The sequence below is a fragment of the Ascidiella aspersa genome, chromosome 5 (assembly GCF_963924565.1).
Source record: "Ascidiella aspersa chromosome 5, kaAscAspe10.2, whole genome shotgun sequence".
NCBI classification, from domain to species: Eukaryota; Metazoa; Chordata; class Ascidiacea; order Phlebobranchia; family Ascidiidae; genus Ascidiella; species Ascidiella aspersa.
The window spans coordinates 31,826,456-31,839,642 of NC_139451.1; the positions used below are offsets into that span (position 1 = coordinate 31,826,456).

At 33.9% G+C, this 13,187-nt stretch overlaps 1 protein-coding gene across 1 annotated transcript in view; it reads right to left on the reverse strand.

Moving 5' to 3' along the window:
• Positions 1-12,108, reverse strand: part of LOC146146359 (uncharacterized) — a 29,158-nt gene extending 17,050 nt beyond the window's left edge. Inside the window, exons 1-7 of the mRNA XM_083389728.1 lie at positions 11,907-12,108; positions 10,629-10,771; positions 8,312-8,425; positions 7,453-7,566; positions 4,827-4,979; positions 3,184-3,392; positions 1,807-1,958 (exon numbers count right to left, since the gene is read on the reverse strand). Of these exons, the coding sequence (XP_083245854.1) occupies positions 1,807-1,958; positions 3,184-3,392; positions 4,827-4,979; positions 7,453-7,566; positions 8,312-8,425; positions 10,629-10,771; positions 11,907-12,043 (1,022 nt within the window). The 5' untranslated portion in view covers positions 12,044-12,108. The remainder of the gene's footprint in view (positions 1-1,806; positions 1,959-3,183; positions 3,393-4,826; positions 4,980-7,452; positions 7,567-8,311; positions 8,426-10,628; positions 10,772-11,906) is intronic.
• Between the last annotated feature and the right edge of the window lie 1,079 nt (positions 12,109-13,187).

The window sequence follows — 13,187 nt, forward strand, 5'->3', positions numbered from 1 at the left end:
TCTAAAATAGTTTTATTGCGAATACAATTACAAGCATCGGAGGTCTCTGAAAAAAGCAAAGAGCGAAAAAAACTTGAACTCGATAGACCTGAAATTGCATTTATTGGGGATCTGTGATTCAGTTTGTCTAGGTCAGTGGTTCTCAACCTTTTTTCTTTCATGGCCCATTTTCGTTGCAAAAAAGTTAACTATATAATAGGTTCAGAACAAAAACAGCAGAACATGTTTCAAAACAGATTATTTCATTAATCGTGCATTAGTAAGATACTAGAGGCTAAACAATAAATTTACATTCCTTTCCAAGCCATTATTCCTGTAAAATGAAGTATAGTGACACAAATGAAACTAAATTCTTCAGTAAATCTAGCTTTTTAAATGTCTGTGACCCACCAGTGAGCCATGGCCCACTGGTTGAAAACCGCTGGTCTAGGTCTCAACTCTCGGCGTGTAAACATGCAACGCCACACAGGGTTGAACGATAAGTGTCCGTAAATTACCAGTTGGCTGTATTTGTTGACGCTTCTAAACTTCACTCTCGCGTCTAAACATGCAACGCCTCTACACATCTACACATTCACAAGCTAACTCTAATAACTTGCAACGCATCTTGGCTCTACATAATCAGACCGACCAGTGATCAGTGTTCCAGCTTTCGTTTTCGACCTTGGAATTTGTGATTTTTTTATGAAAACAAGTGTGGCGGTCGTTGGTAACGAATATAGCGGTTTAAGGGGTTTCATGCGACCGATTTTTACGAAAAACATAGACACTTTTGATCAAATGTAAGGACCAACGAAAAAAAAGTGTCTTGAGCCGTTGAGCGTCATAAGACAAAAATTTCGCCAGTCTTTGACAATTAAATTTGCACATTTAGAAAAAATATCGCAGTTTAGGGTTTACGATTATAGAGTTGCCTTTAAACAGTAGCGTAGGTTTATTCGCATTTTTGGAAATATAATGACTCCAAGGGTCTTTGGCGTCATGAGAAAAAAATTGCGCGAGTTTTTAACAATTAAACTGGCAGATTGTGAAAAAAAACGTCAAGGTACTCATGCAGACATGCCCTTCTTTTGGACAATATGTTATTTTAAAAAACTCGTTTTTGTTGGGAACGATTCGATCTATACTGAAGGAAGTCCACTGGTCGGTCAAAACATGCCAAAAAACGCCAGCAGGGTGTCGCGTAATCTCGTGTAGTCTGTTCTGCGGTTGTAAGCGTTGCAAGAAAGTCGCAGCCAGGTGCGTTCGGCGAATTTAAAGAAAACTGTGTTGACCGCGAATCTTTCCATAACCACGACTGTCAGCTCGTCAGCGGAAAGACTTCTGTCGGTGAGTAAAAATAGCGGTGAATCTGATACAGTGGGTCTCAAAGTGAGCTCTTTGTTTTTTTATATGCATAATGACGGTGAGTCTGATCATACTATGTATCCTGCTGACAGAAAATCAAACAAAAGGAAAAGACACAAGATGCCTTTGAAGAGGCTTGCCGAAATCAGCCAGCCACTCAGCCTGATCAGGATTGTAGGTAGAACATTAAATAATAAAATTAAAAACATACTTGCCACAAAAATAATAAACAAAACTCACAAATTTCGACTTAAATTGATGAAAAGACAAGTCACTTCTTTTAACAAAAGTAACAGAAACAGGAGTAAAAACAACTACTTTCATCAAGTAAAATACTTCCCGCAAAAATATAAAACTTGCAAATTTCGACACAAATTTGTGGAAAGACAACTAGACAAGTCACTTCTTTTAACAAAAGCACAGAAAACAGTAGTTAAAAATACTTTTCATTGGTCTTACTTGTATTCCTCTGGTAGGTCAGGCAGGCCGATGACCCGCATAAATGGAGCCTTCATGTCTTCAGGTATGTCCAGTGGTTTAGTGCCAAGAGCTTCACACAGAAGAGGTACAGCCAATTCGAACATGGCGTTAGCGTGGGCCGTTAGTGCTTTCTGAAATAAAAAATACAAATTGATTAAAAAAATGTTTCGAGTACCACTATTTCTTTTTATTATCTGAGTCACGTGAATGGGCCTTATCAGCTATTGGCGGCCTACATTCTTATCAAGGTACACTGAATATACTGCATATACTAAGAATAGGTGCCTTCTCACTATCTTGAAAATGAATAAAGATATATTCGAAACGTTCAAAATGATACCTACTTCTGTATGGGCTTTGATATTCTTACATTGTCTTACCACAACCTCCAACCATTAACTATTTTAATATTCATTCAAAATGTTCAAAAAGCTAACTACTTCTCAATGGGCTTTGATATTCTTACTACGTTTTAGATTCAGTTTTCAAGTAATATTAATTCAGGAGATGTTTGTAAGGATTGCTTTGTAGTTTAAGAATAAGATCACCGGTAAGGAAATATTCCATGAAAATATAAAAATAAAAACAAATACTAAGGTAAAAAAGTTAAAAATCAACGAGAACAAAAAAAAAGAAAAAAAAAAAAAAAAGACAAACACTAAAACAAAAAACGATAATTGACTAACAACACGTTAAAACCGACTAAACAAAAAAAATGAAAAGCAAGTTTTTATGAAAGTAATTAATTTATGTTGATAAATTTACTTTTTGGATAAAATACCTGAAAAACAATATGTTAGGGTTGAAATTGCAAAAAAAACTTGCCCCAAGTTTCTATTCAAATAACTTTAAAGTAAGAGTTTTATCCGTACTTTATTTATGTTTTATACTTTTTAAACACATGACATTATGGAGGAATATATGTTCATAACGTTTACTTTTGCGTTGAGGCAAAACTCACCCGTCCGCCGATCACCGATTTTAGAAATAAAAAAAAAAAGGTCAAAAAGCCCAAAATCTTAAAGAACAAATTACCAAAAAATAAGAAAAAAAGTAAAATACGACAAATACTAAGAAAAAAAAAACGATAATTTACTTAAAACATGTAAAAGGCAAAAAAAATGAAAAGCGACCAACAATTAGAAAAAAAACAATAATTTACTTAAAACATGTAAAAGGCAAAAAAAATTGAAAAACGACCAACACTACGACAAAAACGATAAATGACTATGAACAAGTAAAAGCAGTCTAAAATTGAGGGAACAAATTACATCACCAAAAAAGTAAAATATAGAAAACCAACAATAAAAAAATGGTGAAAAAATCCAACTAAAACAATAAAAAAAAAAAACTCACCCGTCCACCGATCATCTCATAGAAATCAAACGAAGCGTCGAGCGCGAAATGGTTTGTTGTATCTCTGGTTCCCATGTAAGCGAAGCGGTGGTGCATGCTCAGGTGCGACATGTTAGACGTCACTAGAGGCAGGATCCGGCCCCGGAACTTCGGGCTCAGATGGAGGAAGGCCGACGACCGGGGGCCGTACGCCCACTTGTGGAAGTTTCCTGTAAAAATTCAATTTCTATGAGCGGAAAATCAACTTTTCAGTATTTTTACCATAGGTATATAAAATGACCGTAAACCATTAATTTTCAAATAATTGACTGAGACAAGTCATTTCAAAAGTACTTGTGTGAAATTTATACTTGTGGATATTTCCTGCAAAATTCGATTTCTACGAGCGGAAAATTAACTCTTAACTATTTAGCATAGTGATTCTCCATTTTATGGCTCGCGGCACCCCTTAGAAATAATAAATGGATTGATCATTCCTACAAGATTTTTCCGATTTTACCGTAGGCCAAATCACTAGAATGTCACAATAAACAGACCTGGCACAACACACATCAACTCTGCACAAGGTAGGAAGTTATAATTGAATTTATTCCACTCTAATCTTAAGCAAAAAGTTGTGAGCTATAACAAAATTTCTATGAGCGAAAATCAACTTTTAAAGAGACGAATTTACCAATGTTAATGGTTAAACGTTTGATTTTTAAGCTTGGTATGTGTTTCCACAACAGAATCTTGCCCTCCAACATAACACATAATGCCGACGATAAAAGTTCTAGATTTTAATAAGAGCTTAAGAATGCGCACCGCTTCGAACACTGATGATGCCTATTATTTATATGGCGAAATGCATATTAACATTAAAAGTTTAAGACCTAGCTGACCGATTTTTGTTCGAAGCGGTGCGCTTCTCAAGCTACGTTTTATTTTTATGTCAATGACTTAAATTAAAGTTGACTTGCTCTTATAATGACTTGACTGGGATATGACTAATATTTTTGCCAATGACTTGACTTTGACTTTAGTTATTTTTCAAATAACTTGTTGAAAAAGTCATTTTTAATAGGACACTGGCGATTTTTATTTATAGCAAAGTCGATTAACCTTTGATGTTCTTAGCCTTGCATAACATGTAAAATTATCATGCGGTGTTTATTTAAATTAATTGTACAGTTTTGCGCAATATACTGACACAGTTTCAAAGAATACTAAAGTAGGTAACATACGTTTAACCTTTATCAGGAGCGAATCTTTATTTTTTTGATATTCGTTTTACATCTTTCTAAACCTACAAACAATATAGTGATGCCGAGATTTGCGCATAACTGGCTGGTAAATATTTTTTGCCAATTTCCTTTTGCCAATTTTATTAGTTTTATTTTCATGTCAAGGGCTTGACTCGGGCAACTGATGAATTTGGGAATTGACTTAGACTTTTATGTTATTTTTCAAATGACTTGACTGACACTTGTGAAGAAAGTCTATTTAAAATGACTGGACACAAGTCCTTTCAAAATGACTTATTTAGAACATTGGCAATTTATTTTGCCGGGCTAAGTCCCAAGATTTGCGTTTTCTGATTGCGGATTATAATATATCTTGTTCAGTACATATTTTTTGTCTATTTCCCTTCATTTTATGCTCACCGACATAGAAATCCGTCTTGATTTTCTTGACGTCAAGTGGGAGTTGACCGGGGGCGTGTGCCCCGTCTACAAAGGTCATGACCCCGTGCTCTTGGCATAACGCCAGTATTTCGTCGAGGGGGAGAAGTAATGCAGAAGGACTGGTGATGTGGTCTAAAAAATAAAACGCTTTTCGTTACAATTTGGATGTAGGTCGACACAACAATTCCGAATCCCACTTGAGTGTTTTTATTAAATATTTTTAAATAAAAAATATTTTTGAATTGGATTATTTATCTCAATTTTGGCACGTAAAACAATTTTCATGCTGTATATATGCATGTTTGTTATTTTCATTCGAGTTCTTTCTCTTATTTGAATTTTTTAAATGACTTGTTGGAAAAGCCATTTTTACCATGACACAGAAAAATAAAACGTGTTTTGCCATTTTTAGGTGATGGTATTTAGCGCAAAATTACAAAGCATATTCTAAGTCCTAAAATCTAAGACCACGTTGCTTTTTAGAGCTTCGGGTAAGAAGGCGGCTAATGTAAGTTTTTCATATTGTTGACAAAATCCTCGATTGCGTAATTTAGCATTTTATTTAGTTTTGAACATGACTGCAAATTAAAATGTGAAGTCGGTACACTAAGGCTTGAGCCTGTTTTAGGCACTTGCGCATTGTTTTGCGGAAGTGCACGGGCGAAAAAATATTAAAAGTTGTTTTTTTTACTAAAATTTGATCTGCAGTCGTCTTCTGAAGCCCGCATTATCACTTATATAAATATAATTCATTAATGTCCCCATTTTTACTTTATCAAAGTTTCAAAAAAGTGTCCGAATTAGTTTTATCCGAAACAACAGACTGTTGGGAGTCAAATTTGGCTGGAGTCGGATTCGGGAATTTTTATAAAAAGTGTTTCTCAACCCATGGGCCGCAACCAATATTGGGTGATAGTTTGATTTGGTTGGGTGGCCGACTGCGGTTTTTTTACCTGGTTAGATTTAGACAAATAATTTTATAAATGGCAATATATTACCATAGCACTTCGGGCTAATAGTGTGTGTTTCGCATACTTGCCTGTTTGTCTATTCTGAATACGTACATGTGATTCATATCATTATACAAAATGTTTTGCGCTATACTTAACAATTATTGTGAGGTACAGCTTAAACGTCATAACTTTATAAAATTATACAATTATACATAATATGTACATATCTGGCCCGCCGCCTCTTTGACAAATTAGGCACGAGTCTATTTCACATACTTTTGTGCTATTTTAACTAAGTGCAAAAAAATTTCGCGTTTCGCGCGAATGATCTTTGCACATCCGGTTTGTTTATGTTTTGATGCAGCCTTTTCAACTAGATGAGCGCTTGTTTACCGTTGCGCCGTGGAAGGCTGCCAAGTACGTCACAAAAAACGTATTCAAAATGTTGGACATATATTTTTTAACATTTTTTTATTTTTGGCAATCTAATAAAAAATAAATTTAAAAGTAATGCCGGTATACCAAAAAATCGCGCTCGCTTCGCTCTCCAGTTCTGCCTTGACTTAAAAAGGTTAACAAACACTGAGCTAGATTAACTTTAGCTGTTATCGCGTTATTTTATTACATTTTCATTAGTAGTATGGATGACGACGTGTGAACTCGAATTTTAAAACAAACAAACGCTTTTTTTCGCTTTGCGCCAACACTTTACTGCCTGCTTAAATGTAATTAACACGTTTTTAAAGTCAAAACGATCCAAGGCCTGCCTGATTCACAGTTGTTCTAACATAAAAATAACACAATTCTCAGTTAACATTTTGTGAGGCCCACAGAGACCTTCCTGGGTTTGGTTTTGGCCCGCGACTAGAAAACGTTTGCCGACCCCTGATTTGCAGCGAGTGCACGTTTTTCGGTACTCGATCAAGAATTGAACACGTTTTTATTATTTACGTGATTTAAACTGAACAAAACAAGCGTTTGCATTGCTTTTTTGACAGTAGAACGTCACGAACCTATCAACGCAGACCAATTAGCACATCTGAGATTTAAATTTATAATGATTAACATCATTTGATGATTTTTCGTAAGTTAATTAAAATATCGAATTCGGCGGATAAGTTCTCAACCGGCCAACAGTTCGCGAAATACACAGTATGCACCAATATAAAACAAAGATGTCTCCAAATGACACGAACAAAAAAGAAAATAACCTTATTTAAAAGTGCAACTAAATATGAGATTCTAACAAAACGTAAACACTTTAATTGCCTTCAGTCAGATTGTATAATTCTGCTTCATAACACCTAAAAATAATGGATTTTTGGATATTGCTGATCTATTTACTTTAAAAACTTTTAAAGTAAAAAAAAAACTTTGCTTTTATCATTGTTAAAGTTACATTATGGATCCGTGCATAGTGTATCTACATGATTTTTTTAAATCAATAAATTATGCAAATCTTGGACTTGAAAACAAACTCGATTATTTATTTAAAATTGATGAGTATACAAACTAATATATAAACTGTTGCTACCAGGCATACTGATATTGTTCAAAATCAGCTCCTCTGGTATTTGCAATTTCTGTTTTTTAATTACTACAACACTAATGTACGTATAAACATAGTAATATATATGATTATTAGCATTTACCAACGATGGCCAGCTTAATCTTTGGATATTTGGTTAGAAACTCTTTGTACAACTCGACAACTTCTTGGGAGCTGGAAATAGGGATTGGGATTTCTATGAATTGCACGCCAACCCCTGTGAAAACAACGAAACCAGCTTTATAAAAAAGGCTATCTCTTAAAATGGCCAACAAGCATAAAAATGTAGAATTCATTAAATTACCAAAGCCAGACAAAGATAAAACTGTCATGAATAGTTAAAACAAACAGTAATTTTTATGTCTAAAACTAAAACTTCAGCACTTATAAAGAGTGATATAGCATTGTATTTGTACCATCTAGAAGTTATTGGAATTTAATTGTGTATGATATGTACTTCTAAAATGGACACACAAACGGCAATAAAGTTTTAAACAGTTTTAATACCCCTTATAAATAAATAAATAAGTTTTTTCATCATTTAAAAACATAAAATAGTGAGTGTTGAAAATTATTAACCCAACCATGTGTAAGTATTGACATTGGCAGGTCATAGGTTCTCTGATGTACAGTTTGGCTTATCAAAGCAATTATCAAAACAATGCCAATACAGAGTCTCTTATTCAAGCCAAGGTATATATTAGTTATGTAATAGTGGGTTTTACTGTGTATTCCAAATTCCATTTAGAACATTAGTGTGACATTTACAATAAAAGCATTGCGGGTAAAAAAACTCCAGATTTTTTTAGGTCCCAGAATTTTTTTAATGCAATTTCAACCTTTTTAAGCATTCGTTTATCTAAGTGACCAAAAATTCAGCTATTTTTTATCGGTACACCACAAATGTTGGTACATTTAAGAAGCAAGTACCTTTAAAACATATACCAGAGTGTACTACTCACCATTAATTTCTTTCAGTTCATCAACAGTGTTCTTTACTGCTTGGTAGGAATGTGTAGTGAGCAGTATCTCATTGCCCGCTTGTAGGTTTAGCGACTTCAATACAGTGTTGGTGCCTGGCAGTGAAAAATATAAAGTTTAATAAGCTCAGTGGTATTCAGTAGAAAAAGAGTGGCCCAAATAAATAATAAAAGATTCATTCTTTTATTTGCACACGTTTCGGCAAGTGCTTATGCCATCTTCAGTGCGGTAAAACCTCGCGAGTCGCGACCTCCTTTTTTCTGTTTTTTTTCGCGTTTATCTCAATCTCATTTTAGCGCACTGCCGCAAAAATTCATTTTACTGCATTGCTGCAACGTATGCAAATGAAAGAATAAATATTTTATCAATTATTTGGGCCACTCTTTATCTACTGAAGATTATGAACAGATTCCTGTTTAGTCTTAATTATTGGTATTGTACTTCCTAAAATGGAAAACCTATCTTTCAAGTGTCCCGTAGGCAATAGAATGGTACACTTTAAACCAGGGGTGGGAAACCTGCAGTCAGTGGGACAAATCCGGCGCGCCAACTATCAACAAAGGAAGTTTCGCCAACTGATTGTCAGTTAAAATTTATTACAGTCCGCAAAGACCTTTCTGAGGTTAGTTTTGGCTTGCGACTGGAAAAGGTTGCCCACCCCTGCTTAAAAACTTAAGTTGTTTTATGGAATGTATTATGGAACTCAACACACTATTCAACTTTACAACATAAAGAAAATAAGCAAACTCTTAAGTTAGGGCAAAACAAATTTTCTAGTTCAATGGTGTCGGCAAACTTTATTTATCCTGCACCAAAATACTCAAGAGCTATTTACAGTGTTAAACAACTCTTTTTGAAATGACTCGAGTCTCAGTAAAGTCATTTGTGAAATAACATAAGTTCAAGTCTTTTCAAAACACAACAACTTAAGTCCAAGAATATGAACAATACCTCAGTCCTCAAACATATATAAAAAAAATATTTTAAATTATTTCAAGTGCAAAAATTGAGATAAATAACTCAGTTTTATAATACAAATAGTAAATGAAAAACCCAATTTCAACCCAAGTCATTTAATTCAAATCTGAGTCAAGTAATTTTACCAAAACAACTTAAGTCAAGTCACTGACCTGAGTCATTACAAAACTGGCTATTAAAGGCCTGTTATAGAGAAAAGCATTATGACAACAAGGCTGATACAGGATATGGTTATTGGGGATGAAACTGTTAAGTAGGATGCTTTACGTCAGGGTTACCCAAACTTTTTTGGACCACAGACCACTATTTGTAAATCTTTTTTTTTCGCGGACCGCAATACAATTAAAGTTAAGTTACTGTACTTAACAACTAATTGAATGGAAGTATAATTACACAATTAAATTATCTTTTAACTTCACTTCGCTTCTCATCTTTGAATCACAACAAACTTTGTCTCACTAATATTCGTGCAACAAGTAAGATTTACAATACTGGATAGCAAAAGCTTTCGAAATCATTAAGTTGTAAATAACTGCTTCAAATATCTTTGAAATGGTACGTACTGTACAACGTATATGTGTGACGTTTTAATTTCTTGTCATATCGTCACGAACCACTTGGGCAGTCACCGTGGACCATAGTTTGGGAAACCCTGCTTTACGTCATGAAACAAATTATCTTAAAAAAACTGTTTTTTTTTCAGGAGAAATCGCTTGAATGTGCAGCTGAAAACCAGTCTAATCATGCGTAGGGTGAAAAACTTTTTCATTTTTTTGTTTCAAATTGGCAAACATCAATTCAAAAGATATGTTACACATGAGGCACATAATGGTGATTCAAATATTGCTCAAAGTAATGACATTTAGAGTCTAACCCCAGAAATATAATGGCCTTAGGTCGCATTTGGGCAGTGGCTCATATTTTGCCTACCACTGTTTTAGTTTATGCAAGTACCGATATACCGATTAAACTTTGCCGACTACATTACAATTTTATACAAAAGGGTAGACAGGTTTTTTCACACACATTTGTTAAAACTTTTAATCTCCATTATATTGTTCTGCAATAATAAAATACTTGGCCTACAAGAATACAATATTACATGATAATGTTTCTGTTTGACTCTGCCAAATTCCAATAGTTATTTTTCATGACTGGTTAATGTTTGATATATTGTTAGAAAATTAATATAAATATATAATTTACATTTTACATAATTTTTTAACTATTTTGTGAAATTGAGAACTCAAGTTACATATAAAGCCTTAAGTTTTATTTGTTATGTGTGATTGGTTATTGAAGTAGCAATAGTGCATTTACCTGTTGTAGCATTATCCACGAGAAAAAAGTCTTCGAATTCTCCATTGATGAAGTGGCAAGCCGCCTCAGCTGCTTTCCGGTAATATCCCGCCGAGCTGATTCGAAACCAGACATCAGGGGCCTTATCCTGTTCGCGAATCATCCTAAACATATGTGCCAAACTTTCAAAAATTCAGGAAAAAAATTTCAAAAATTTTTCAGAAAATTCTAACCAGTGCTAAATTGCCTTTTAATTTGATTAAATGTGAGGTCTTGGATATCAGTCGTTTTTTGGGCACACTGAAACAACCTATTTCCTATTTTAAAAATACCTTACAGCGCCCTTAGCCCAAAAAGGTTTCCATTTTGAATGGGCAAAATGTAAGATTAAATTAAAAAAAAAATAAAAGCATTTACGTATAATTTTAAAACATAGTTTTGGATTACGGCCACTTGCTTACATGGTAATTCAGGAAAATTTTAAACACTTGTGGTGAACTAATACTGTGTTACAGGAATTAATTATGCACTTTTGTTGATAACTCATTTTGACACTTTTTTAGAAATCTAGGGCATCCAAAAACGCTCTGCACAGCCACGTTCGGCGCCCATGATAAAAACATTATGGGTGTTTAGTAACCTTAAAACTTTATCAATTTTATACCATCTTTTAAAAGTTGTCTGCCTTTAAGCCTGTGATTCTATTTGCAGATTATCTAAAAAATTGTAAAACATTTCTATGCAAATTTTAAAAAACAAATTGGGCTTTGAACTGTCTTTAAAATAAAAAACAGCACATTTAAATAAATCGTACGATGCTCATGTGTACCATTGTGTCAACCGGTTAAGAGCTATTTATTTGCAAATTTACATTATTCACAAACCAAAGTCCAAGGCGAATTATTTTTAAAATACTAACAACTTAAAACCCATATCAAGTAATTTGACCAAATAATATAGCAAAGGCATTTAGCACACAAGCTTCAAGGCAGTTCATTTAAAAAAGTGAAGTATATGGTGAGTCTTTATACCATTGTTAAATTGAGAGCCCATAGAATAGCAAATTACTAGCAATGCAATGTACTGCATGACGCAGGTTGTAAAGTATAGAATTGCCCGTCGATTTCGTTAAAAATCACGGTAAAATGCAATCAGTGGCAAAAAGAAATAACGTTATTATAGCAGCGCAGAATTTAGTAAAACGCTATTATAGCTGCACATTCTACAAGCTGCAAAATCGTCTCCCCTGCGCAATATCCAAAGTTTCCAATTCGGATCATGACAAGTAATAGAACGTACGCAATTCGTCGATCTATCACTGGATTCGGACTTAGTCCATAGGCGCCATGGTTAAGAAGTACATTTTTTTCATCTTGGTGGAAGAGTTTTCTCATTTCATCGCCTCCCATGACTGGAGTTCCATTATTGCAGCTCATCTTGCTAAAAAACTCTTGTTCTTTGGTTTAGAATAAACACAGTGATATTTAAAGCTTATTTTCCTAGGCTTTTAATAAAGTACAAGATTAAAGCTTTTTCTATTGTATATTGTGGCAGGATATATATTGTGACGAGTTTTATGTTGAATATTTTTTTTACAAAAAATACATACATTTCTGTATTTGATGGTTCAGTTTGAAAGCCATAAAATAACTTCTATATGTAACACTTGCAACACATTTAGATAAAGTATTTAAAAAAAATAAATCAATGAATAAACCCTTAGAAATGTCATAAAATTGAACTGCTTTTTACAATAAAAAACACTGCTTTATACAATAAAAAACATATACATCTCGCTTAAATATAGGTTTTCATAAAAACCATGACCTGTATTAACTTGTCTGTCTGTATTAATTGTTTGTAAGTTACCTAGTTCTGTGTTAATAACCTGACTGAATGCATGTCATCTTAGTACAACTTCTACTTGAGGCAGCTTAAAAAATGGGCGCTCTTTCACTATTGTACGTGAAAAGTTATGCAAAAAAAATAATAATAATAATACCGCATACCACAACGCATATTTGTTTGGGTTAGGGTGCGGGTTAGCGTTTGGGTGGGTCAAGTAATATTATGTTTGTTATTAATAATAACTTGACCCACCCTCAACCAAACGCTAACCCGCACCCTAACCCAAACAATATGTGTTGTGGTATGCGGCATTAAAAAAAAAAAAAAATTTATTAATTTTTACGCACAACAGTGAAAGAGCGCCAAAAAATGTACAATGCAAAAGAAACTGAATGCCTAAATCCTTACAAAACGCTGCTGCTAACATTTTAACATTGGTGTGTCATTAAATATAGGTTATTGAGCAAATGAAACGCTATAATCTGTTTGAGGTTGGCTGATTAAAAGGATTCAAAACAAAAGGTGTAACACACGTTTCAGTCAGAATACCAAATACACATTAGAAATGTTAAACTTAAATCAAAACAACAACGTGATTCAAAGCCGTGTTTGCAATTGTGACGTCATAAGGCAGATTGCTGCATCCTGTTAAAACTGATGACTCATCATTTACTCAGCAGATATGACTAGGTGAAATCAAAAATTAATCAGATAAAAAGGCCTGACGATCCC